This window comes from Callorhinus ursinus, unplaced genomic scaffold, assembly GCF_003265705.2.
Source record: "Callorhinus ursinus isolate GAN/ISIS: 27379988/994484 unplaced genomic scaffold, GSC_fseal_2.0 scaffold20, whole genome shotgun sequence".
In the NCBI taxonomy this organism is placed as follows: domain Eukaryota; kingdom Metazoa; phylum Chordata; class Mammalia; order Carnivora; family Otariidae; genus Callorhinus; species Callorhinus ursinus.
The window spans coordinates 32,703,050-32,727,163 of record NW_027397082.1 but is presented as its reverse complement, the minus strand read 5'-3'; the positions used below and the strand labels follow the sequence as shown (position 1 = coordinate 32,727,163).

The following is a 24,114-nucleotide window of genomic DNA, read 5'->3' as shown; positions in this document are numbered from 1 at the left end:
TTCTTCTTCTTTTTAACATATAATATATTATTTGTTTCAGAGGTATAGGTCTGTGATTCAACAGTCTTAGACACTTCACAGCACTCACCATAGCACATACCCTCCCCGGTGTCTATCACCCAGACACCCCATCCCTCCCACCTCCCACCACTCCAGCAACCCTCAGTTTGTTTCCTGAGATTAAGAATTCCTCATATCAGTGAGGTCATGTGATACATGTCTTTCTCTGATTGACTTATTTTGCTCAGCATAACACCTTCCAGTTCTATCCACGTCCTTGCAAATGGCAAGATTTCATTCCTTTTGATGGCTGCATAATATTCCATTGTGTGTGTGTACACACACACACACACCACATCTTTATCCATTTATCTGTCGATGGACATCTTGGCTCTTTCCATAGTTTGGTTATTGTGGACATTGCTTCTATAAACATTGGGGTGCACGTACCCCTTCGGATCACTACATTTGTATCTTTGGGGTAAATACCTGGTAGTGCAATTCCTGGGTCGTATGGTAGCTCTATTTTCAACTTTTTGAGGAACCTCCATACTGTTTTCCAGAGTGGCTGCACCAGCTTGCATTCCCACCAACAGTGTAGGAGGATTCCCCTTTCTGCGCATCCTCACCAACATCTGTTGTTTCCTGACTTAATTTTAGCCATTCTGACTGGTGTGAGGTGGTATATCATTGAGGTTTTGATTTGGATTTCCCTGATGCCGAGCGATGTTGAGCACTTTTTCATGTGTCTGTTGAGTTTTGGGATGTCTTCTTTGCAGAAATGTCTGTTCATGTCTTCTGCCCATTTCTTGATTGGATCATTTGTTCTTTGGGTGTTGAGTTTGATAAGTTCTTTATAGATTTTGGATACTAGCCCTTTATCTGTTATGTCATTTGCAAATATCTTCTCCCATTCTGTCGGTTGTCTTTTGGTTTTGTTGAATGTTTCCTTTGCTCTGCAAAGCTTTTTATCTTGATGAAGTCCCAGGGGTAGTTCATTTTTGCCCTTGCTTCCCTTGCCTTTGGCAATGTTTCTAGGAAGAAGTTGCTGCGGCCAGGGTCGAAGAGGTTGCTGCTTGTGTTCTCCTCTAGGATTTTGATGGACTCCTGTCTCACATTTAGGTCTTTCATCCATTTTGAGTATATTTTTGTGTGTGGTGTAAGGAAATGGTCCAGTTTCATTCTTCTGCATGTGGCTGTCCCATTTTCCCCACACCATTTATTGAAGAGACTGTCTTTTTTCCACTGGACGTTCTTTCATGCTTTGTCGAAGATTAGTTGGCCATAGAATTGAGGGTCCATTTCTGGGCTCTCTATTCTGTTCCATTGATCTATGTGTCTGTTTCTGTGCCAGTACCATACTGTCTTGATGATGACAGCTTTGTAATAGAGCTGGAAGTCCGGAATTGTGATGCCACCATCTTTGCTTTTCATTTTCAACATTCCTCTGGCTATTTGGGGTCTTTTCTGGTTCCATACAAATTTTAGGATTATTCCATTTCTTTGGAAAAAGCCTATGGTATTTTGATAGGGATTGCATTAAATATATAGATTGCTCTAGGTAGCATTGACATCTTCACAATATTTGTTCTTCCAATCCATGAGCATGGAACATTTTTCCATTTCTTTGTGTTTTCCTCAGTTTCTTTCATGAGTATTTTATAGTTTTCTGAGTACAGATTCTTTTCCTCTTTGGTTCGATTTATTCCTAGGTATCTTATGGTTTTGGGTGCAATTGTAAATGGGATCGACTCCTTAATTTGTCTTTCTTCTGTCGTGTTGTTGGTGTGTAGGAATGCCACTGATTTCTGTGTATTGATTTTATATCCTGCCACTTTACTGAAGTCCTGTATGAGTTCTAGCAGTTTCGGGGTGGGGTCTTTTGGGTTTTCCACATAAAGTATCACATCATCTGCAAAAAGTGAGAGTTTGACTTCTTCTTTGCTGATTAGGATGCCTTTTACTTCTTTCGGTTGTCTGATTGCTGAGGCTAGGACTACTACTACTACTACGTTGAATAGCAGTGGTGATAGTGGACATCTCTGCCGTGTTCCTGACCTTAGGGGAAAAGCTCTCAGTTTTTCCTCACTGAGGGTGATATTCACTGTGGGTTTTTCGTAGATGGCTTTTATTATATTGAGGTATGTGCCCTCTATCCCTATACTGTGAAGAGTTTTAATCAAGAAAGGATGCTGTACTTTGTCAAATGCTTTTTCTGCATCTATTGGGGGATCATATGGTTCTTGTTCTTTCTTTTATTAATGTAGTGTATCACATTGATTGATTTGTGGATGTTGAACCAACCTTGCAGCCCAGGAATAAATCCCACTTTGTTGTGGTGAATATCCTTTTAATATACTGTTGGATCCTATTGGCTAGTATTTTGTGAGTGTTTTTTCATCCATGTTCATCGGGGATATCGGTCTGTAGTTCTCCTTTTTGATGGGGTCGTCTGTTTTTGGGATCAAGGTAATGCTGGCTTCATAAAATGAGTTTGGAAGTTTTTCTTCCATTTCTATTCTTTGAAACAGCTTCTGAAGAATAGGTATTAATTCTTCTTTAAACATTTGGTAGAATTCCCCTGGGAAGCCATCTGACCCTGAGCTCTTGTTTGTTGGGAGATTTTTGATTATTGCTTCCATTTCCTTAGTGGTTATGGGTCTGTTCAGATTTTCTATTTCTTCCTGATTCAGTTTTGGTAATTTATACATCTCTAGGAATGCATGCATTTCTTCCAGATTATCTAATTTGCTGGCGTATAGTTGCTCATAATATGTTCTTATAATTGTATTTTTTTTGTTGTCGGTTGTGATCTCTCCTCTTTCATTCATGATTTTATTTGTTTGGGTCTTTTTTCTTTTTGATAAGTCTGGCCAACAGTTTTTGTTGGTTTATCAATCTTATTAATTCTTTCAAAGAACCAGCTCCTAGTTTCCTTAATCTGTTCTGCTGTTCTTTTGGTTTCTATTTCATTGATTTCTGCTCTGATCTTTATTATTTCTCTTCTGCTGGGTTAGGCTTTATTTGCTGTTCTTTCTCCAGCTCCTTTAGGTGTAGGGTTAGGTTGTGTATTTGAGACCTTTCTTGTTTCTTAAGAAAGGCTTGTATTTCTATATACATTCCTCTTAGGACCGGCTTTGCTGCATCCCAAAGATTTTGGACAGTTGTGTTTTCATTTTCATTTGTTTCTATGATTTTTTTAAATTCTTCTTTAATTTCCTGGTTGATCCATTCATTCTTTAGTAGGATGCTCTTTAACTTCCATGTATTTGAGTTCTTTCTGACTTTCTTCTTGTGATTGAGTTCTAGTTTCAAAGCATTGTGGTCCGAAAATATGCAGGGAATGATCCCAGTCTTTTGGTACCACTTGAGACCTGATTTGCGACCTAGAATGTGTTCTATACTGGATAATGTTCCGTGTGCACTAAAGAAGAATGTGTATTCTTTTGCTTTGGGATGGAAAGTTCAGAATATATCTGTGAAGTCCACTTGGTCCAGTGTGTCATTTAAAGCCTTTATTTCCTTGTTGATGTTTTGCTTAGATGATCTGTCCATTTCAGTCAGGGGGGTGTTAAAGTCCCCCACTATTATTGTATTGTTGTCAATATGTCTCTTTGCTTTTGTTATTAATTGGCTTATATAATTGGCTGCTCCCATGTTAGGGGCATAGATGTTTATATTTGTTAGATCTTCTTGTTCGATAGACCCTTGAAGTAGGATATAGTGTCCTTTCTCATCTCATTATAGTCTTTGGTTTAAAATCTAATTTGTCTGATACAAGGATTGCCACCCCAGCTTTCTTTTGGTGTCCATTAGCATGGTAAATGGTTTTCCATCCCCTCACTTTCAGTGGAGGTGTCTTTGGATCTAAAATGAGTCTCTTGCAGGTAACATATCGATGGGTCTTGTTTTTTTATCCAATCTGATACCCTATGTCTTTTGATTGGGGCATTTAGCCCATTTACATTCAGGATAACTGTTGAAAGATATGAATTTAGTGCTGTTGTATTGCCTGTAAGGTGACTGTTACTGTATATTGTCTCTATTCCTTTCTGGTCTCTTGTTACTTTTAGGCTTTCTCTTTGCTTAGAGGACCCCTTTCAATATTTCTTGTAGGGCTGGTTTGGTGTTTGCAAATTCTTTTAGTTTTTCTTTGTCCTGGAAGCTTTTTATCTCTCCTTCTATTTTCAATGACAGCCTAGGTGGATATAGTATTCTTGGCTGCATATTTTTCTCATTTAGTGCTCTGAATATATCATGCCAGTCCTTTCTGGCCAGCCAGGTCTCTGTGGATACGTCTGCTGCCAGTCTAATGTTTCTACTCTGTAGGTTACCGACCTCTTGTCCTGAGCTGCTTTCAGAATTTTCTCTTTGTCTCTGAGACTCGTAAGTTTTACTATTAGATGTCAGGGTGTTGACCTATTTTTATTGATTTTGAGGGGGGTTTCTGTGTGCATCCTGGATTTTGATACTCATTTCCTTCCCCAAATTAGGGAAGTTCTCTGCTATAATTTGCTCCAGTATACCTTCTCCCCCCCCTTCTTCTTCTTCTGGGATCCCAATTATTCTAATGTTGTTTCGTCTTATAGTATCACTTATCTCTTGAATTATGCCCTGGTGATCCAGTAGTTGTTTATCTCTTTTTTTCTCAGCTTCTTTATTCTCCGTTATTTGTTCTATATCACTAATTCTCTCTTCTGCTTCATTTTCCCTAGCAGTTAGAGCCTCCATTTTTTTTGTTGCACCTCGTTAATAGCCTTTTTGATTTCGACTTGGTTAGATTTTCGTTCTTTTATTTCTCCAGGAAGGGATTCTCTAGTATCTTTCATGCTTTTTTCAAGCCCAGCTAGTATCTTTATAATCATCATTCTGAACTCTAGTTCCGACATCTTACTAATGTCTGTATTGATTAGGTCCTTCATAGTCGGTACTGCCTCTGGTTCTTTCTCACAAGATGAGTTTTTCCATCTTGTCATTTTGTCCAGAGGAGAATAGATGAATGAGTGAACAAAATGCTAATAGCGTAACAGCAACTCCAGAAAAATATATAAACATATCAGAAGAGACCCAAAACTGGGGGGAAAAGAAAGGGAAAGAAAGGGGAAAAAATATGATAAAATATGATCAGGCTGGTGAATAGATCAGTGCCACACACTAGATTTTGGGCGTATTTTGGTCTGTTAGAAGAAACTGCCTCCCTAAATTTTAAAGAAAGAAAAACTTATATATGTACCAAACTAAGGGTAAATACAATGAAGGGATGGAATATGACTGTAAAGATGAAAATTATAGGAGGTTTTATAAGGAATTGATAAGACAAGAAGTTGGTTGAAAAAAGAAAGAGAAATTAAAAAAAACAACAAAACAAAAAAACCAAAAAAAAAGGGGGAGAGAATGTGATCAGGCAGGAGACTAGAACAAAGCCATACACTAGAGATTTAGGGTATGTTTCGGTCTGTTAGAAGAAACTATATCCCAAAATTTTAGAGAACAACTTTTATGTGTATATATATATATATATACAAAAAATAAAGTTAACTACAATGAAGGGTTAGAATATCACTCTAAAAATGAGAAGTAAAAATGATTTTTTAAAAAAGGGATTGATAAGATGGTTGAAAAAGGGAAAAAATTTCAAGAAAACTAGAAAAAGAAAAAATAAAGAAAATTTAAAAAATTAACTTTGAAAGACTAAAGAATCATGGGGAAAAAAGCCATGAATTTTGTGTACTGTATTCCCCTAGTGCTGGAGTTCTGCCGGTCTCATTGATCGGTAAACTTGGTCTGGGCTGGCTGTTCTTGCTATCTTCTGGGGGAGGGGCCTGTCGCCGTGATTCTCAAATGTCTTTGCCGGAGGCGGAATTGCCAGGTCCTTGTTGGGGCAGGCTAAGTAATCTGCTCAGGTTTGCTCTTGGTAGCTTTTGTTCCCTGAAAGCTTTCCCTACAGCTTTGGAGGACGAGAGTGAAAATGGCAGCCTTCCAATCTCTACCCTGGAGGAGCCGAGAACTTGGGGCCCCACTCCTCAGTGCGCCCCCCGAGAAAAGCAGTCAGTCACTCCCGTCTCCCTGGTCTCCGGCCGCACTCTTTGCTCACCCGGCCTATGACCGAGTGTCTGTCTCTGGCACCTGACCTCGTTTGGAGTCTCCAAACCCAGCAGATTCCTTTGGTGAGCTCCTGCCCCGCTCCTCCTGGGGGAGTAAGGGCCATCTCTCTGGATCTGCCACTTGTTGGGTCCCTGCTAGAGGAGCAGTGGCCCGACTTGTGCCATGGATCACGTTTTATGGCAACCCCGAGCTGAGAGCCCGCTCCTCGGCTCCCTATGTGCAGCCGGCTTCCCTGCTCCAATCTCTGGGAGCTCTGCCACACTCAGGCACCCCAGTCTTTCTGTGACCCCGAGGGTCCTGAGACCACACTGTCCCAGCGGGGGTTCCACCCCCTGCTTAGGCACTGCAGTGACGTCCCTCAGCGGAGCAGAATTCTGAAAGTTCTGATTTTGTTCTCGCTGCTCCATCACTTGCCGGTAGCCGACTCCCCCTCCACCCGTCTATCTTCCCAAATACTGCCTCGGATTCACCTCTCCGCATGTCCTCCTTCCAGAAAGTGGTTGCTTTTCTGTTCAGAGCGTTGCTGCTGTTCTTTTCTTTGATCTCCTGTGAGTTTTTAGGTGTTCAGAGTGGTTTGATCCCCATCTGGCTGATTCCTGGGACCAGATGTAATTTGGGTCTCCTACTCCTGTTGCTCCTCCCCCCATTTTGACTTTCTGATTACGGTCCATAAGAAATATCTGGTCCATAAAAATATCTCAAAAATACTGTTCTGCAGTGCACACTGTGTGTGTGTGTGTGAATGTAAAAGTTTCACAAATACTAACACATGAGCTGCTTTCTCTGATCTTCTTTATTCTCTTCTGTTTTATTAAAAAAAATTCTAATACACTAAATTGATTTCATGATCCATCAGTGGGTTGGGATCATAATTTGAAAATTTGAATAGGATTGATAATTGTTCACCCTAAGTATTGGCAACCAGCTATTCTGAAGCAGTTGGATATTTGGAAAGCTTTATTATTGCACTTTAATAGCTGGGTTCAAATTAAAAAATCTTGCTTTCTTGAGTGCTCTCTGCTGCATAATCACAAACATTATTTCTTTTTTTTAATTTTTTTGGGGGGAAGCTTAAGACTTCTGTTTTTTATATTTATTTTATTTTATTATGTTATGTTAGTCACCATACAGTACATCATTAGTTTTTGATGTAGTGTTCCATGATCCATTGTTTTCGTGTAACACCCAGTGCTCCATAAAGTATGTGTCCTCCTTAATACCCATCACCAGGCTAACCCATCCCCCCACCCCCTCCCCTCTAGAACCCTCAGTTTGTTTCTTGGAGTCCGTAGTCTCTCATGGTTCATCTCTCCCTCCGATTACCCTCCCCTTCATTTTTCCCTTCCTTCTCCTAATGTCCTCCATGCTGTTCCTTATGTTCCACAAATAAGTGAAACCACATGATAATTGACTTTCTCTGCTTGACATTTCACTTAGCATAATCTCCTCCAGTTCCATCCATGTTGATGTGAAAGTTGGGTATTCGTCCTTTCTGATGGCTGAGTAATATTCTATTGTATACAGGGACCATGTCTTCTTTATCCATTCATCTGTTGAAGGACATCTCGGCTCTTTCCACACACAAACATTATTTCACTTTGTCTTTTGGACTTGAGTATTTAACTGAATAATTAGAAGGTGTTAAACCAAGAACCATTTGAGATACCAAACCCACAAATGAAATTTTTATATTGATTGAGATACGTTGGTTATTTTTTCACCTTTATAATTAAAACATTTTGGTTAATACCAAGTAAGTTCCGAGTTAATTGCTTAAAGGAATGTCGTTAACCAGCACAAAGCAGCAACCCTTGGTAATGAAAACATTTTAAATAAGAAAAGTCTATGTTGTAGACAAGTGCAGTGTTATTACTTATAGTAACCCTGATTATTACCACATTTAGGAACATTAATAACTCAGTCACATCGTTTACATTGAATTGTGTTACATGTTTTATTTTTGCGTAATGAAGAAACTTGACATTTTTTGGTTGAGATAATATTTTACAGTTAGGTATGTAGGTAACTTTTAGTACAGTAAAAAATACTAAGTTGTCATAACAGTATAGATAAAATTCAGATGAAAAGTACCATTTTCTGGCCTTATATGATGATGGCTTATATCCGAACACTTGGAAATGATGGAGAAGGGCATTTCACAGAAGAGAACAGAGACATAAAGGCAGAAAAGTTTGATGTGTTCAAGAAATAAAAGTAGTTCACCTGGATGGGCGTTCTAGAGTCAGTTTTTAAGCAGAGGAGAGAACTAACATCTCTTGGTATCTACCTGTTACAGGAGATAGGATGGATTTGAATGGGGTGAAATTAGGCAGAGAGATTAGTTAAAAATTCATTGAAATAACTTAGGGAAGAAGAAATGAGATTGAATAGGATGGTATCTATAGAAATAAATTTTATCAAGATATTTTGTGTGTAAAATCAACACAGTTTGGCAACTGATTCTATTAGTTCATTCATAAATATTTGGGTATTTGCTGTGCATTTCTATGAGCACAACTGTGAACAAAACAAATGCTGTTTGCCCTTACAGAGTTTTTACTAGTCTAATGGAAAACTCAGGCATTTACAATTAGGATAATGCATATGCTGCCATAGAAGAAAGCTAGTGTGCCCTGGGAGTGACTGCGCTGGCCACTAAATTCAAAGCCTCATTGATGAGTGGATCTTGACTAGGGAAAGTGAGTAGGGAGAAGTATATTGTAGGTAAAAAGAAACTATGTGTCACCTTGGAGGTGAGAGAGATTGTGGTACATTATGGAACTAAAAGAAATTCGTTATTGTAGTATCCTGGATTGGAGAGGAGGCCAGGGCCAAATTATCCATAGCCCTGGAAGCCCTAATGAAAGATCTGGGCTTTGTCCAATGAGCCAGAGGGAACCATGGTATGATTTTAAGCAAGGGAGATTCAGGATCAAATTTCCATGTTAGAAGGATTATTTTTGTTAAGGATGTTTTAGTTTTAAGTAAGAAACTTAAGGAAAACACAAAGAAAATGATCCAGAGAAGTTCAGCATATGCAAGGGTAGGAAGTGCAGCTAGACTTCACAAAGGTCTGGGACCAAAAATGGGTCCTGCATTAGTATCAGGCTCTCTTGGTCTGCCCTCTTCTTCACCTTCATCACAAGGTATCTTGTCTCTAGCTTCTACTTCATTGTTCTTTCTCTCCTGGCTTCTCTGTTTCTTTTAACTACAAAGCTAACCCACAGCCTCTTAGTTTTTCTCCCAATTCCACATCCCTTGGAGAAAATCTAATTGGTTCATTAAGTCAGTTGTCTCCCCTAAATCTAATCAGCTATGGCCAGGAGAGCATATAGCAAAAACCAGGGCTTCGTAGCCCACCCCTTTCATGAGTAAGGGGGAGCAGTGAGTTGTGGGTTGGGTAGACTTCTCAGAATTAATCAGCTTCAAAAGATCAGTCTGACATCAGAGTGAAGAATTGAGGGCAGGGGGACTAGAGGCCTTCTTTAGGACAATACAGTAATTCAGGCAATAGATAATGTTGGCCAGAGTTAGAGTGGTGAGTTAGAGAATGAATTTGTGGTAGATTAAAAATTGGATCTCCAGAATTGTATGGTGAATTGTATATGGGAAGATGAAGAATCAAGGATAATGTCTGTGTTTCTGGCTTGAATAACTGAGTTCATGATGATAGTACCCAGAGCTGGAAAGAACATAGGAGAAGAAGATTCAGTGGGGATTAGAAGAGATGGAATGAATTCATTTTTACACATGCAGAGTTTGAGGTAGCTTTGAGACATTTAAATGGAGATGCCTAATAGACCATTGAATGTATGCATCTAGGGCAGAGGGAAAAGCTCAATAGTAGATAAATGTTTGAAAGTTAGTTTTAAATGTTAACTGAAGTCATGAGAGTGGATAAGATGGCCCTGGGAGAGATAACAAGAGAAGAGAGCCAGGACAGCCCTGGAGACAGTCCTGTTTGAGGGCTGGCAAGGAAAAGGAGCCTGCAAAGGAAGACTGAGAAAGAACAGAAGGTGAGAAAAATCAAAACATGCAAAGTTTTTAGGAATTCAAGGAAAGAGGAGAATGTGGTGAACAGTGCCAGATTCTGCTGATCAGCATAAGGAGTACAGTTCTGTTGACTTTCAGAGCAAGGCGTTTGTTGATCACCTTGGCAAATGAGTTTAATGGTGGTAAAAATGGAAGCAGAGGATTGAGGACTCTGTGGGGCGTAAAGAGTTTGGGATAGCATATGAGAAATTTGAGAGGAAGGAAAGTGAGGGGCCTATGGCTAGAGATTGCTGTTGACAGTGAAATAGGGTTTTTAAGTGTGTGTATGTATTTTTTTTTTTTTAATAGCAGAGGCTTAGTCATTTTTGAGTGCTAGGAGAAAGAGGAGCAAACAGGAGAGTTATTCAGAGCACTGTTACAGTATAATAGTGAAGAATGAAGCAAAAATAAATATATGGATATTGGTTTGGCAAGAGAAAGTTAAGGTATTTCCTGACTTTGGTTTTCTCTAGGAAGGGATTGCTATTATCTGTAAGTAAGGTAGGGTTGAAGATTTAAGGAGCAGGGTGACTATTTCAGATAGATTCAGTTGACCCTTGAACAATGCGGAGTTGGGACACCAGCCCTTGCACAGTAGAAAATCTGCATCTGACTTTTGATCCCCCCAAAACTTAACTACTTATAGCTTACTGTTCATTGTAACCCTTACTGATAATATAGTTAACACATTATGTTAATGTATTATATACTGTATTCTTACAGTAAGGTAAGCTAGAGAAAAAATGTTACTAAGAAAAATGTTTAGAAAATCATAAGGAAGAGAAAATATATTTACAGTACTATATTGTATTTATTGAAAAAAAATCACCTATGAATGGACCTGCACAGTTCATACCTGTGTCATTTCTTGGTCAACTGTATTGTAGAAATTAGAGAAGATAGCTGACTAGGGAAATCTAGGATTTTCTGTCTGGCTTAGACTGTGGGCCTTGAATTGAAAAGCAGTACCAGTATGCACCATTGTGTTTTTTGTTCAGCAGCTTCTGTATATGCTCAAGAGGAGGAGGAGCCAGTTTGGTCCCCACTGTGCTGTTTCAGGTTGGTGTATCAAGGAAAGAGCAGGGATGTTGGCTTAGTGGTGGTCTAACTAATAGACTGTGGAATGTAAAATGAGGAAGGAAAAAAGTAAAAGCATGAGAGGACTAATGGGAAAGTAGAGTTGTTAAAAGCCTGGGGCTCATTTTGTGCAAAGAATAAGTGAGAGTAACTGTAAGAGATTGATCCGAAGGTAAAGGTGACACTAAAGGAAAATGAACCAGTAGTTTCTTTGGAGATTTCCAGCCTCTGTTACTAGAAGAATCGTACTGCTGACAAAGGAAATAGATATGGAAGCAAGAACAAGTTTTGGAAAAAAGGTTTGACTTTAACTATTTAGAGTTTGAATATCTATGGAACATACTCACATGACCAAAAGACAGTTGAATATACCAGAGAGGTCTGGGCTGGAAACAAAACTCGGAGATCATAAGTGAAGCCATGAATTTACCAAGGAAGGGAAATACATGGAAAGGTAAGGTCTTCTTAGGTATGGTATTTAAGGAGTGAGAAGTAGAGGTAGAGAAAAGTTGTTTGCAAGGTTTGAGCAGTTTGCAGAGTGGTTCAAGAGGAGTTGATTGAGCAGGCCCTGAGTTTGGGAACTTGTAAGTGGCTCTTCAGAGGGTTCAAGAGATAGTGGGGCATGAAGGGTGATTGTAAGGATTTGAGGAGTAGCCGTGACTTTTTGTAACATGTTTACTGCCAATTTATGATGTGTATTATATGTGATTTTTGTCTCCCTAATATACTAACATTTAAAAAATATAACTTTGATTGGCTTCTTTATAAAAATTTATTAACCAGGTTCTGGCTTTCTGAAATGGAGTACACTGGTCATTTAATTTCTTAATGCCTCAGGAGTATCATAGTTATTCATGATTATTCAGGGTTGCAGTCCTGCTGGGGCCTTTTCAGCCCTCTTGGGATCGTTTGTTCTTGTACCGAGTGGGTCTAGCATACTTTGTTTTTCTAGGCTTTCTTCCTGTGTGCCATTTATTGCATCAAATCATTTGACATTAATATTCAAGGATCTTTTTCCTTCAAAGTACTTCATTGTTTTATAGATTAAAATTGTTAGGGGCCCCTTTAGGAACAAATAAATACACATAAGTTGGTTAACACTGTTTTCTTTCATGAATCAAAACATCCAAACCAGAAAAAAAGCCATTTTATCACTTCTGCCATTTAGCATGTGGGACACCCATGTTATATTTAAATTGCCTTCTCGGTGATTTCATGAGGTTTTTTCATATATAGGTTATTGAATTACAACAGCAAGTCATAAATCTTCTTGCACAGTGGGAGGGGAGGAGGATTAGAGGAGAAATACTTAGTATCTGCTATAAATTTATGCAGGGAAAAAAATCTGTGTATTTAGTCTTTAGCCTTTGTGGCTGTTAATGTGTTGGTAGTGAAAAAAGAGATTTTTATGATACAAAATACAGGTCTTATTCAGTGAAGAGCAACCTGAAGAGGAGTTAGAGGTTAAAATTGAAGGTATTTTTGAGTGATTGATTATAGGTTTATAACTGGACAATTAAACCTTTTTATTAATCTTGCAAAAATCTTCAACTTAGATTTGTTACATCTGGTTATCACAATCAGATGGAAATGCTGTTTTTCTCTCCCATCTTTTTTTTTTTTTTAAAGATTTTATTTATTCATGAGAGACAGAGCGAGAGAGAGAGAGAGGCAGAGGGAGAAGCAGGCTCCCAAGGAGCAGGGAGCCCGATGCGGGACTCGATCCCAGGACCCTGGGATCATGACCTGAGCTGAAGGCAGACGCTTAACCATCTGAGCCACCCAGGCGCCCTTTCTCTCCCATCTTGCTGAGCTTTCAGATTTTGAAACATGGTGTAATTTACTCTGAAATTCAGTGATTATTTTTTTCTCCTGGGAATGGCATATTTAATTACAGAAAGCGGTTTGTAATGGAATCACTTTCTTCTGACACCTACCTAGCCCTTTTTTCAAAATTCTGATCATAATTATACTGCTGGCAAGATAAACTAGTGGTAATTATATGTAGAATTAACTATTATGAATAAAATTCCCTGTAAAATGCATCTGGGACACTTCTCATTTGCTATTCCTAATTTGTGGTTTTAGGAAGTGTCTCTGGTGGTAGTTGAATGTGATCAACATTTTCTTCTCTTGTGAGCCTGAGAATCTTATTACTAAAAGACTTGGCAAAAGTTATAATTAGAAAACATCAGGCATTTGAATATTTCTCAAGGAATGAGTTCTTTTGTATGATCAGTTTTTTCAATTGCAGAAGAGTTAACCCAGGGTTCCACAGAGTACAAAGATGCCCTTAAAGCTATAGGTATTCTTTCTTGCCTAAGAACTCAAAAAGGTATTATAGGAATTTACAAGTATACATTTTTCTTAGCTTTAAAATGAAAGTATCTTTTGAGTACCTTGAGAAATAGTGTATTCTTACAAATTAGGTTACTTATTTTTTTAAAAAAAGATTTTATTTATTTGCCAGAGAGAGAGAGAGAGCGAGCGCACAAGCAGGGGAGCGGGAGGCAGAGGGAGAAGCAGGCTCCCTGCTGAGCAAGGAGCCCCATGCAGGACTTGATCCCAGGACCCTGGGATCATGACCTGAGCCGAAGGCAGATGCTTAACCAGCTGAGCCACCCAGGCGTCCCTAGGCTACTTATTTTTATTAAATTGAATGTCACTGAAAAAATTCTCATTGCATTTTAACCACTAACATTAACAATCTAGATACGGTTGAGCAGCCCAGAACCAGCTTTCTAATATTTTGAGATTTTTGCCATTTTGAGTACAAAGTAATTTTAGAATCTTGGATACCAGCTAAGAAAAACATGAATGGTAATAGAATACACATATTGGGCTGTTAGTGTTATTTAAAAAGTAGTCAGAAGCATGCTACTTATTGCTTAGGACACTGCTGTAAAGTCCTGAGATCTGTAATAAATAACTTGAATGTCTGAAGTCTTGGAAACTAGTTCTGAAGCTTAGTGACTTCATGTGGCTGCTGCTATTTTAAAGGCATCCACCTCAAAATACAGAAATTGTGAAGGGACACTGGTGTGTTAGCATTATTTTGTGGTTGGAATGTAATAAACCTACTCAAGCTCAATTAAGAGAAAAATCTATTTTATAAATAGATCTTACAAAAACCAGTTGCTGGAGTACAAACTGGGCCTTACTTCCTCCACTCCCTTTGTGGTGGGGGGTCGGATTCTCCTAGCAAAGAGGGCATACTAGGTATGATTGGTACATAGTAGGAAGAATCGGTAGTGAGCAAGCATCAGGTTATCTTTTGGCGGGAATACTTTGTTTCTGCACTCAATGGATAACTAAAGAAACATACTAATTATCCTAATGCTTAAAGGATTTGCCCTCTACTTTTTTACAGAGGATCTGTGGGAATTGATTCTAACCTCCTCTTTATAAGTGAGTAGTACAGAAAAGGAGAATAAGGAAGAGTCTCAAATTTAGAGGAGCATTATTTCAGCCCTCATCTAGGTTCATTTAGCTTCTTACTTTCATAAAGTCCAAATCAGGTGAATTAATTCTTATATGATTCTGACCTCTTCCTGGAAGCTTCATTATTTTAATAATTATGGTAGTGACATTTCATCTTACATGAGTTTAACTTTTAGCTATCCAGCTGTGCATGTCTTACAGATGGATAAAATGAAAGAAATGACAGGAATCTGCTTGTGTCCTTGAGACAGGAATCTGCTGTTCGATTTTAATTAGTTCCTATGTTTCCCATAGGGTGAACATCTCATTTAGTGTGGCCTTAAAAGTTATTGTACTAAATGTTATTGTATATGATGATTTAAATAATTTTTAGGGGTGATTTTGACTGTGCAAGTTTTAGGGATTATTTAGATTGGACTTTTGTACACTGGAGTTAGAGTCTAAAGTCAGTATATAAAGCCAAAGTCAGAACCACTCTTGAAAGTTTCCTAATTCATAAAAGACAATATAAAATCTTTTGTGTACACACACACTCCTGAAAATTAATTTTTATGAACATTTAAATTGGAGAAACACTAAACTAGAGTGTAAAGGATAATCCAGGAAAAAGAAAGGTATACAAGTGGGGTGCCTAGGTGGCTCAGTTGGTTACGCGACTGCCTTCAGCTCAGGTCATGATCCTGGAGTCCCGGGATCAAGTCCTACTTCGGGCTCCCTGCTCAGCAGGGAATCTGCTTCTCCCTCTGACCCTCTTCCCTCTCGTGCTCTCTGTCTCTCATTCTCTGTCTCTCAAATAAATAAATAAAATCTTTAAAAAAAAAAAAGGTATACAAGTGTCTGTATGTTCACACTATTCAGTTTTAGAGATGGTGGATAGGTAGAGAATTCTGTTTCTTCTTGTCTGTTGGTTTTACTTCATTCTGTTTTAATAATAAGCTTCTTAAGTCTTAATATTTACTAATAGCTTATTTGTTGTGAGGATTATAGGAACTTGTTGAGTTTCACTTTTCTGTAGGATAACTTCTGAAGTTAGTTGGTTAAATTCTAAGCCATTAAATATATTTGTGATGCAACCTGCATTATTTTCTGTTGTCTGTAAGGCCTTTTGGTGTGACTGCATTGAACTCATTCTTTTTTCCCTAAATACTTTTAATATAACTATTTAACTTGTTTGTCTCCACATTCAGGCTTGCCAGACCAGCCATTTTATAGGTGGGCCAACCTATAAAAGCAGTAGAGTTTTGTTCCTTGTGTAGATGTCACAGAAATAAACCTTGAGTCATTAAAACCTAATTCAGTCTTTTTTTTTCCCCTGGTAGTGAAGGAAAACACAGATGAAGAGAAACAATTTATTATGTAATTTGTGACTTTAAAAAATTCATATTCTTGGTTAACTTCTTTAAGCAATATTAAATCATAACTGTTACAGAGAGTTGATATGTTAGAAATCTGAAGGTGAAGGAAACAGTCCTTAACCACAAAAAGATCACAGGCTGGGGGCGCCTGGGTGGCTCAGTCGGTTAAGCATCTGACTCTTGGTTGCAGCTCAGGTCATGATGTCAGGGTTGTTGGATTGAGCCCTGCCTTGAATCCCATGTGGTCTCTGCACGCAGTGTGGAGTCTGCTTGGGATTCTCTCCCTCTCCCTCCCTCTCCTTGCATGTTCTCTCTCTTAAATAAATAAAATCTTTTTTTTTTTTAATCACAGTCTGGTAGTAAAATATGTACATTTAAATATACAAAGTAGTTTAGATGAGATATTAGGTTCAAGTTGGTTTGAGTAGAAAAGACTTCATGAGCATCATACTTAAGCTAGTCTTTGGTAGATAGAATAGGGTTAGAAAAAATGGTGAAAATATTTCACAAAAAGGAAAGGAAAATGAGCAGATTTCAGGTGCATGAGAGTTTTGGGGGATGACAGTTTAGCCATGTTGACGTTGAGTTTAGTGTTCTTGCTAGAGGAATAATAAGAGGTGAAGTTGGAAGGCTAGAGCTGAACCTCAACATTTTCACAGCATTTGATTATATGTTAGCCTTTTTGAGCCTCAGTTTAGCCATCTATTGAATGGGATAATAATGCCTGTCTTTCCTCTTATTGTTGTGAGCTCTATAACCAGTCACATCTAAATTCTACAACTATAGTTCCTTTGTTTTAAATCCAAGAAGAGGCCTTCCTGAGTAGGGGCATGAGTCATCAGCGACCAATAGCATTTCCTCCTCACACTCTTGCTGTTCTAGTATCATTGTGGAGAGAACAGGAGAACAAATGCATCCTCCATAATGTCACCAGTATCCTTCATGCCCTTGTCTTAGAAATCGATCCTTCCATCTCAGTCTTGATGATATTTTCTGATGGCAGAGCTACACCAGTATCTCCATCTGTATAGCCATACATGTGTTCTGGATCACATTCCATTCTGCCTTTTCAGAGATATGGTGCTATCTGAAGCTTCATTTTTCTTTTTCATTCCCCTGTTCTCACCCTTCCTTTCTATATTGGATCCTTTCTATTAGTAGGTAAATGTGTTCATGGTGTCTTTGTGTTATATAAGCTGTGCTATACTATGTTATGTATTATATATAATCTAATTATTCTCCCTTGACCACTTACTTTTCTCTATCAATTTCCTCTCTTCTTTGTTAAATTTCTCTTAAGAAGTACTGATACTACTTAACCTGTTTCTAAAATCATATCCTACTTATACCTCAGCTCATTCCAATCTAGCTTCTACAAACCCCATTATTCTATTCGAGTGGTTTCTTTGATATTTTTATAGCATTCACTGCTATTGACCACTGTTATTTAGAACACTTCCTTTGGCTTCTCCAATGTGTTCTCTCATTTTCTGTGTCTGGCTGTCTCTTCTCTGACTTCTTTGTTGGCTTATCTTTTTCTGATTGGTCATTAAATGTGGGTGTTCACAAAGCTGCATCTTAGGTCTCTTTTCCTTCCTACTGCACTCTTCTTGAGTAACATTCTCATTGGTTCAGTAACAACTCTTAAACTTGTATCTTTTACCCACACTCTCCTCCGAGGTCCAGTTCTGTATCTGGCTACCAACTTGATACTTAGATTTGGGTGTCTTAGAGATAATCTCAGACTCAACATATTTATAACTGTACCTCTCCCTTCATACCCTTTTTCATCACCAAGATTTTTTTAATTTTGGACTTAATACAGTGTATGGGTGAAGGACTCAAATCTTCACTCTGCCCCTTATTAACTTTGTAACCATAAGCAATTAACCTTTCTAAGACTTAATTTCATCATCTGAAAGATAGAAAAACAGTAATTCCTATCTTAATATAAGGAAACATCACACAAAATAAGTACATGGGATATATGCTCCCAGCCAAGTAGTAGTAAGAAGAACTGAATTTACCCGTTAGCCATAAACAACTAGAAAACCTTCATAGGCCTATTGGGAGGATTAAAGGAGATTTATAAAGCACTTGAAATAAGACCTGGCATAAAGTAAAACCTATACACGTGTTGGTATTTATTTTATTGTTAAATAAGGATATGATGATGACAAATTGTAGGAAGAAGCTAAAGTGGTGAGTAGAATTATTAAAAAGAGTTTTACAACCAGTATTTCTAAGCTTCCATTTTAAGAAACTTTTAGAGAATAGCAATCCCAAAACAAGCAGAAAGAAGGAAATAAAGACAAGAGCGGGAACCAGTGAAATAGAAAAATGCAAAACAATAGAGAAAGTCAGAAATAAACTCTAACTTTTTAAAATGATCAAAAATAGTGATAAAATTCTAGCCAGGCTGATCAGGAAAAGAAAAGGCAGAGATTATAGTATAGGGTTGAAAGAGGATACATAGTTACAGATCCTATAGACATTATATTGGACAACTTAGATGGAATTAGCAAATTCCTTGAAAAACACAAAACTACCAAACCTCATTTAAGATGAAATAGATAACCTGAATAGTCCTATGTATATCTATATAAAATTTTAATTTGCAATGAAAACCTTACCTCAAAAAAGACTCTTGTCCTAGAAGGCTTCACTGAGACATTTTATCAAACATTCAGGATGAAATAATACCACTTCTACACAAAGTCTTTCAGAAAATAAAAGAAGAGGGAGCACTTCCCAACTCATTTTATGAGGTCAGCAGTATGTTACCATGAAAGAAAACCACAGACCCAGTATTCCCCATAGAAATAAATGGAAAAGCTTTCAACAAAATTTTAGCCAAATGAATCAGTAATATAAAAAGGATACTTTTGACCAAGTGGGATTCGTTACAGGAATACAAGGTTGGTTCAACATTTGAAAATCCAATCAGTGTACTTCATATGAACCAACTAAGAAAATAAAATTACACGATTGTCTCAAAAGATTCAGAAAAATAATTTGACAAAATTCAATACTTATAAATACTAAAAACTCTCAGTGAAATAGGACTTAAAGGGAACTTTCTCATCTTGTTAAAGGCCAGCTAGTAAAATCCTGTCATTTACATCATATACTCAGTGGTGAAAGACTGAATGCCTTCCCCTCAGATCAGGAACCAAGGGAATGATGTTTGGTCTTAACATTTCTATTCAGGATTGTATGGAAATTGTAGTTAGTACAGTGGGGAAAGAAAAGAAATTCAGAGGCATCCAAATTGGAAATGAAGACATGAAACTGATTGTATATGTGGAAAATATCAAAGAATCCACAAAAAAGGCTACTAAGACTAATAAATGAGCTTAGTACAAAGTTATTATACAAAAAACTTAATTGTATTTCCATGTACTAGCAATGAACAATTGAAAATTTAAAAATAAATTAACATTAAAACATTTATAGTAGCACCTAGAATATTAATACCCAAGGAAAAGTTGAACAAAATTTTGCAAGACCTGCATATTGGAAACTATAAAGGATTACATATTATGTTATTTCATTTACATAACAGTATTTAAATGAAAAAAATTATAGTGGTGGAAACAGATCATAGTTGCCACGGGTAGGGTTCACAAGAGGGTGTAATTGTATAAAGGGATAGCACGAAGGATTTTCTTTGGTGAGATGAAACACTTCTGTATTCTGATTGTGATTACACTAATAGATATATGTGATAAATTTACACACAAAGTACATGTAAAAACTGGTAAAATCTGAAATAAAGTCTGTAGTTTGTTTAATAGTATCATACCAGTGTCAAGTTTTCTTTTCCTTAATAGTATGTACCAGTGTCAATTTTCTCATTTTGATAATTGTGCTATGGTCATGTCAGATGCTCCCATTTGAGTAAAGCTGGGTGAAGGATAGCCAGGATCTTTGTACTATTTTTGTAACTTCTGTGTGGTTCTAAAATTATTTCAAAGTTAAAACGTTAAAAAAAAAAAAAGACATTTAAAACGGAAATGGAAAGGCAAGCCACAGACTGAGAAAAAATACTTCCACAACGTCTGATAAACGATGTATATCCAGAAGATATAAATTAGTACTAAAGCAATCATATTTTTAAATGGGCAAAAGTGTTAATTAGCTACTTCATCAAAAAAAGATGTAGCATATAAGCCTGTGAAAAAAATGCTCAACATCATTAATTCTTAGGAAACATAAATGTAAACTACAGTGAAACCCACTAGTGTACATAAAGTTAAATGGCAATCAACAAGAATGTGGAGCACTTAGAACTCTTACTTTGCTGTTGGGAATGAAAAATGGTATGGCCACTTTGGAAAACAGTTTGGCAATTTCTTATAAAAGTTAAACCTAGGACTTAGAATCCCACTCCTAAATATTTACCCAAGATGAATGGCGGAAACAAGTGTGAATGTTTATACTAGCATTGTTTATAATAACCTCCAGACGGGCAACAATCTAAATGTCCAAATGGTATATCCACACAATACTAAAAAGGGATGCAGCACAGATATATAGTAAATGCATTAGGGCAGGGGCGCCTGGCTGGCTCATTCGGTGGAGCATGAGACTCCTGATCTTGCGGTTGTGAGTTTGAGCTCCACATTGGGTGTAGAGATAACTTTAAAAAAATAAAATCTTGGGTGCCTGGGTGGCTCAGATGGTTAAGCATCTGCCTTCACCTCTGGTCATGATCCCAGAGTCCTGAGATCGAGTCCCGCATCGGGCTCCCTGCTCCTTGGGAGCCTGCTTCTCCCTCTGCCTCTCTCTCTCTCTCTGTCTCTCATGAATAAATAAATAAAAATCTTTAAAAAAATAAAATAAAATCTTAAAAAAAAAAAAAGCATTAGGGCAAGTGAAAGAGCCAGACACACAAATTACGTAATGCTATGTGATTTCATTTATATGAAGAGCTAGGAAAGACACAAGTAAGCAGTTCATTGATTGCCAGGGGTGGGTGGGAAATAGAGGGCAGGGATTGGCCCACAGGGAACATTTTTGTGATGATAGAAATAATCTGTATCATGGTTTGGGTTGTGGTTATAGGATTGTATACATTCATCAAACTCATGAAATTGGATAGTTAAAGTTGGTGAATTTGGCTTGCATGTGCTGTTTGTTCTGCCTAGAAAGCTCCCTTCTCTCTATGCCTGGTTAACTCATATTCAGTGTTCAGATCTTGCTCAAACATCACAGCATCAAGGGAATTTTTTCCTGAGCCCAGACTAGCATAATCTTGCTTCTATTATCATCCTGCCCTTTCCCTTCACACTCTTATCACAGCCATATTGATACACAGGCAGATACTAAGCAACATAATAATTATGGTCTCTTCATTTGTCTTAACTGCAAGTTCCATTAAGGGGCAGATAGATGCTGATTACTATTGTGTTTCTTGTATCCAGCATAGAGTTTGACTCAGGTATGCCAGTAAATATTTTGCAACTGAGAGCATAAATGAGTAGAGTTTTTTATTTCTTGTTTGTGGGAGTGGCAGCTGTGGCTTTTGTGGAGGGTACCACTGACTGGGCCTACCTACTTAACCTTGGGTACTTTGCTGTGCCTGTTCCTGGGGAGTTGTGTTAACTATCATCGCTCAGCTGCTGCCACAGCTTAGTCTAGACTTCTGTGTATGTACCATAGGCACTCCTGCTCCCGGGCCATTCTGTTCTGGGAATAGAGAGAAGCCTTTCCTTGCTATTATGGCGGCTCTGTGCTCTGCCTCTGACCATATGTGCACATTACCAGAGACCGTTACTATTGTCTCCGGGCCCTGGGCAGACCAGGTTTCCAGGATCAGTGTGTAGAGTATTTGATGAGGGACCTGACACCCAACACTTCCCTCTCTTCCTCTTTTCACTTCTCTTTCTTTCTTCCTATTTCCCTACTCTGGTAGACAAGAGGGAATTTGGGTTACTTTAGGAAATTGGTCTGGGTACCCAGTACCTGTATTTGATCATCCTATGAGCATATCTAAATGTTTAAATCATTACCAAACCTTATTCTTTAACTTCTGGTCTGTCTTCTTAGGCAGAATTAATGACTTTTGTCATTTCAGACACTTCTCTCTGGAGTATTACATAACTAGTTTAGTTATTGATTTTGGAAATATTTCTCTGCCCCCTCTTTAATGTATCCAGATCATTTATCTGACTTCTCAATTGCTTTCAATTTACTTACCTTCTTTTTTAAAGCTTACACTGTTTGGACTTTTCGTTTAGTTTCATCACATCTAAGAATCCTCATTAATTTTAATTTTATCTCTTATCTGGATTAGTGCAATAGCTTACTAGTTTTCCTCTTCCAACTTTTGTTCCCCTCCTCTTGCAGTGTAATCTCCCAAGTAGCAGCCAGGATGCTGGTCAGGGTACTCTTGCTCTCCACTTTCCAGTGCCTTCCATCCTACTCTAAGAATTGCTTGTGTTCTAACTGTGTTAGAATCCAGTTCATGAGTTTCTACATAGTCTGGCCCTAAGGCCCAACATAGTGCCTGGCACAGGTTAGTCACTTGGTATTTGTTAAATTGATTCTTTGCATTGTAAGTCTTTCAGGATTTTGTTTTTATTTTTGTTTTTGTTAGCACTGTCTTAAAACCGTACACACACAACACACTAATTCTTTAGACCTAACTGGTTTCTTGGTTTATTGTGGGATGTGGAGAATAGTTTGGAGCTGTCTTATGTGCATTTTAGGAATAGAGCACTTTCATCTAGTAAGAATGGGTAATGGGTTTGTAAGTAAATACAATTCAAATAGGTGGAAAAAGACTTCCTTGGTTTGTAATCAGGCATGTGGTAAAGGGCTGTGGTCAGCACTTAGGTCATGCTTTTGAGGCCCCACACAATTCAGAACAGTATTGTTTTATTTCACATCCTAATATACTAAATGCTTTTCTCTATATATTTGCTCTTATATTTTCTTATTTTTAACTTTATTTTATATCTTCTTCTTTTATCTTGTGTTTAGCACCTTGCTTCTCATCCTTTCAACCATTATAACCTCAACATCCGCATTACACCTAGTTGTTGCTGTTGGGGATCAGGGGCTCTGTTATGGTGGCAGCACTGTGCTGCTCTGTGTTTATTAGGTAGGGATCATACATGCTAACCAGCTCACTAGCCTCGCAGTTGGTCATTTCTTCCATGTCACACTAAATGAGATTGTGAATTATTTTTGAATGAAAGTTTATCAATTTCTCACAAAAATTAAGGTTTCCATATTTTATAAGAAATACATAAAAAGGACTGGTTTTAAATTTTAAGCTATGGAAGTGACCTTAAAAGCATGTTTCATTTAATTATTTGCTTTTTTTGTTCGTTTTTATAGTTTTCCAGTAAGTTAAGACATGTATGCATATTAATACTAGTGACTTGTAGTGGAGAAACTCTTAACCCTTGTAAAAGTTTTGTTTTGTTTTTAACGATCAATCATCTCCTTCAGTATAGCAGATGCTAACCAAACTCTGGTATTTTTTTCTTTCTAATTGTGTTTTAATGAAGCAGCTCTTTTAACATGGTATAGCAATCTGTATTACTATCAGTGAACAGAGTGAGGACTTGAATTTTAAGATTAAATAAATTCATTTTGTTAACATCACATTTTGTTCCATTTTGCAGCTTCTCGGTGAATATTTGGATGAAGCCATTAAATTAATTGTTTGCCATCATGAGCAGAAGCAAGCGTGACAGCAATTTTTATAGTGTAGAGATTGGAGACTCTACGTTTACAGTCTTGAAACGGTATCAGAATTTGAAACCTATAGGCTCAGGAGCTCAAGGAATAGTATGGTAAGTTTTTACTTCCAAAAAGTAGGCAAAGAATCATTAACTGCCATCTTTTCTTATATGTACCTTGGTAAATATTTAACTTGCCTCAAAAAATTAAAACTATAAAGTTTAAATTAAAGCTATAACATAGCAGACTGTTTTGTTCGCAGGTTGATTGCCTTTATTATTCATTAAACACAACTTTATAAATCAGCACTGTCAACTTTTTAAAAGTTTTTTTTTTTTTTAGTTTATTTGACATAGAGAGACGGAACACAAGCAGGGGGAGTAGGAGAGGGAGAAGCAGGCTTCCTGCT

General features: G+C 37.6%; 1 protein-coding gene across 4 annotated transcripts in view; it reads left to right on the top strand.

Annotated features, from left to right (window-relative positions):
- The window catches only part of MAPK8 (mitogen-activated protein kinase 8), a 113,163-nt gene that overhangs the window by 52,456 nt on the left and 36,593 nt on the right, over nucleotides 1-24,114 (top strand). For all 4 annotated transcript variants that reach the window (XM_025880977.2, XM_025880978.2, XM_073904520.1 and 1 more), the window contains exon 2: nucleotides 23,648-23,818. In XM_025880977.2, coding sequence (XP_025736762.1) covers nucleotides 23,697-23,818 — 122 coding nt within the window. In that variant the 5' untranslated portion in view covers nucleotides 23,648-23,696. The remainder of the gene's footprint in view (nucleotides 1-23,647; nucleotides 23,819-24,114) is intronic.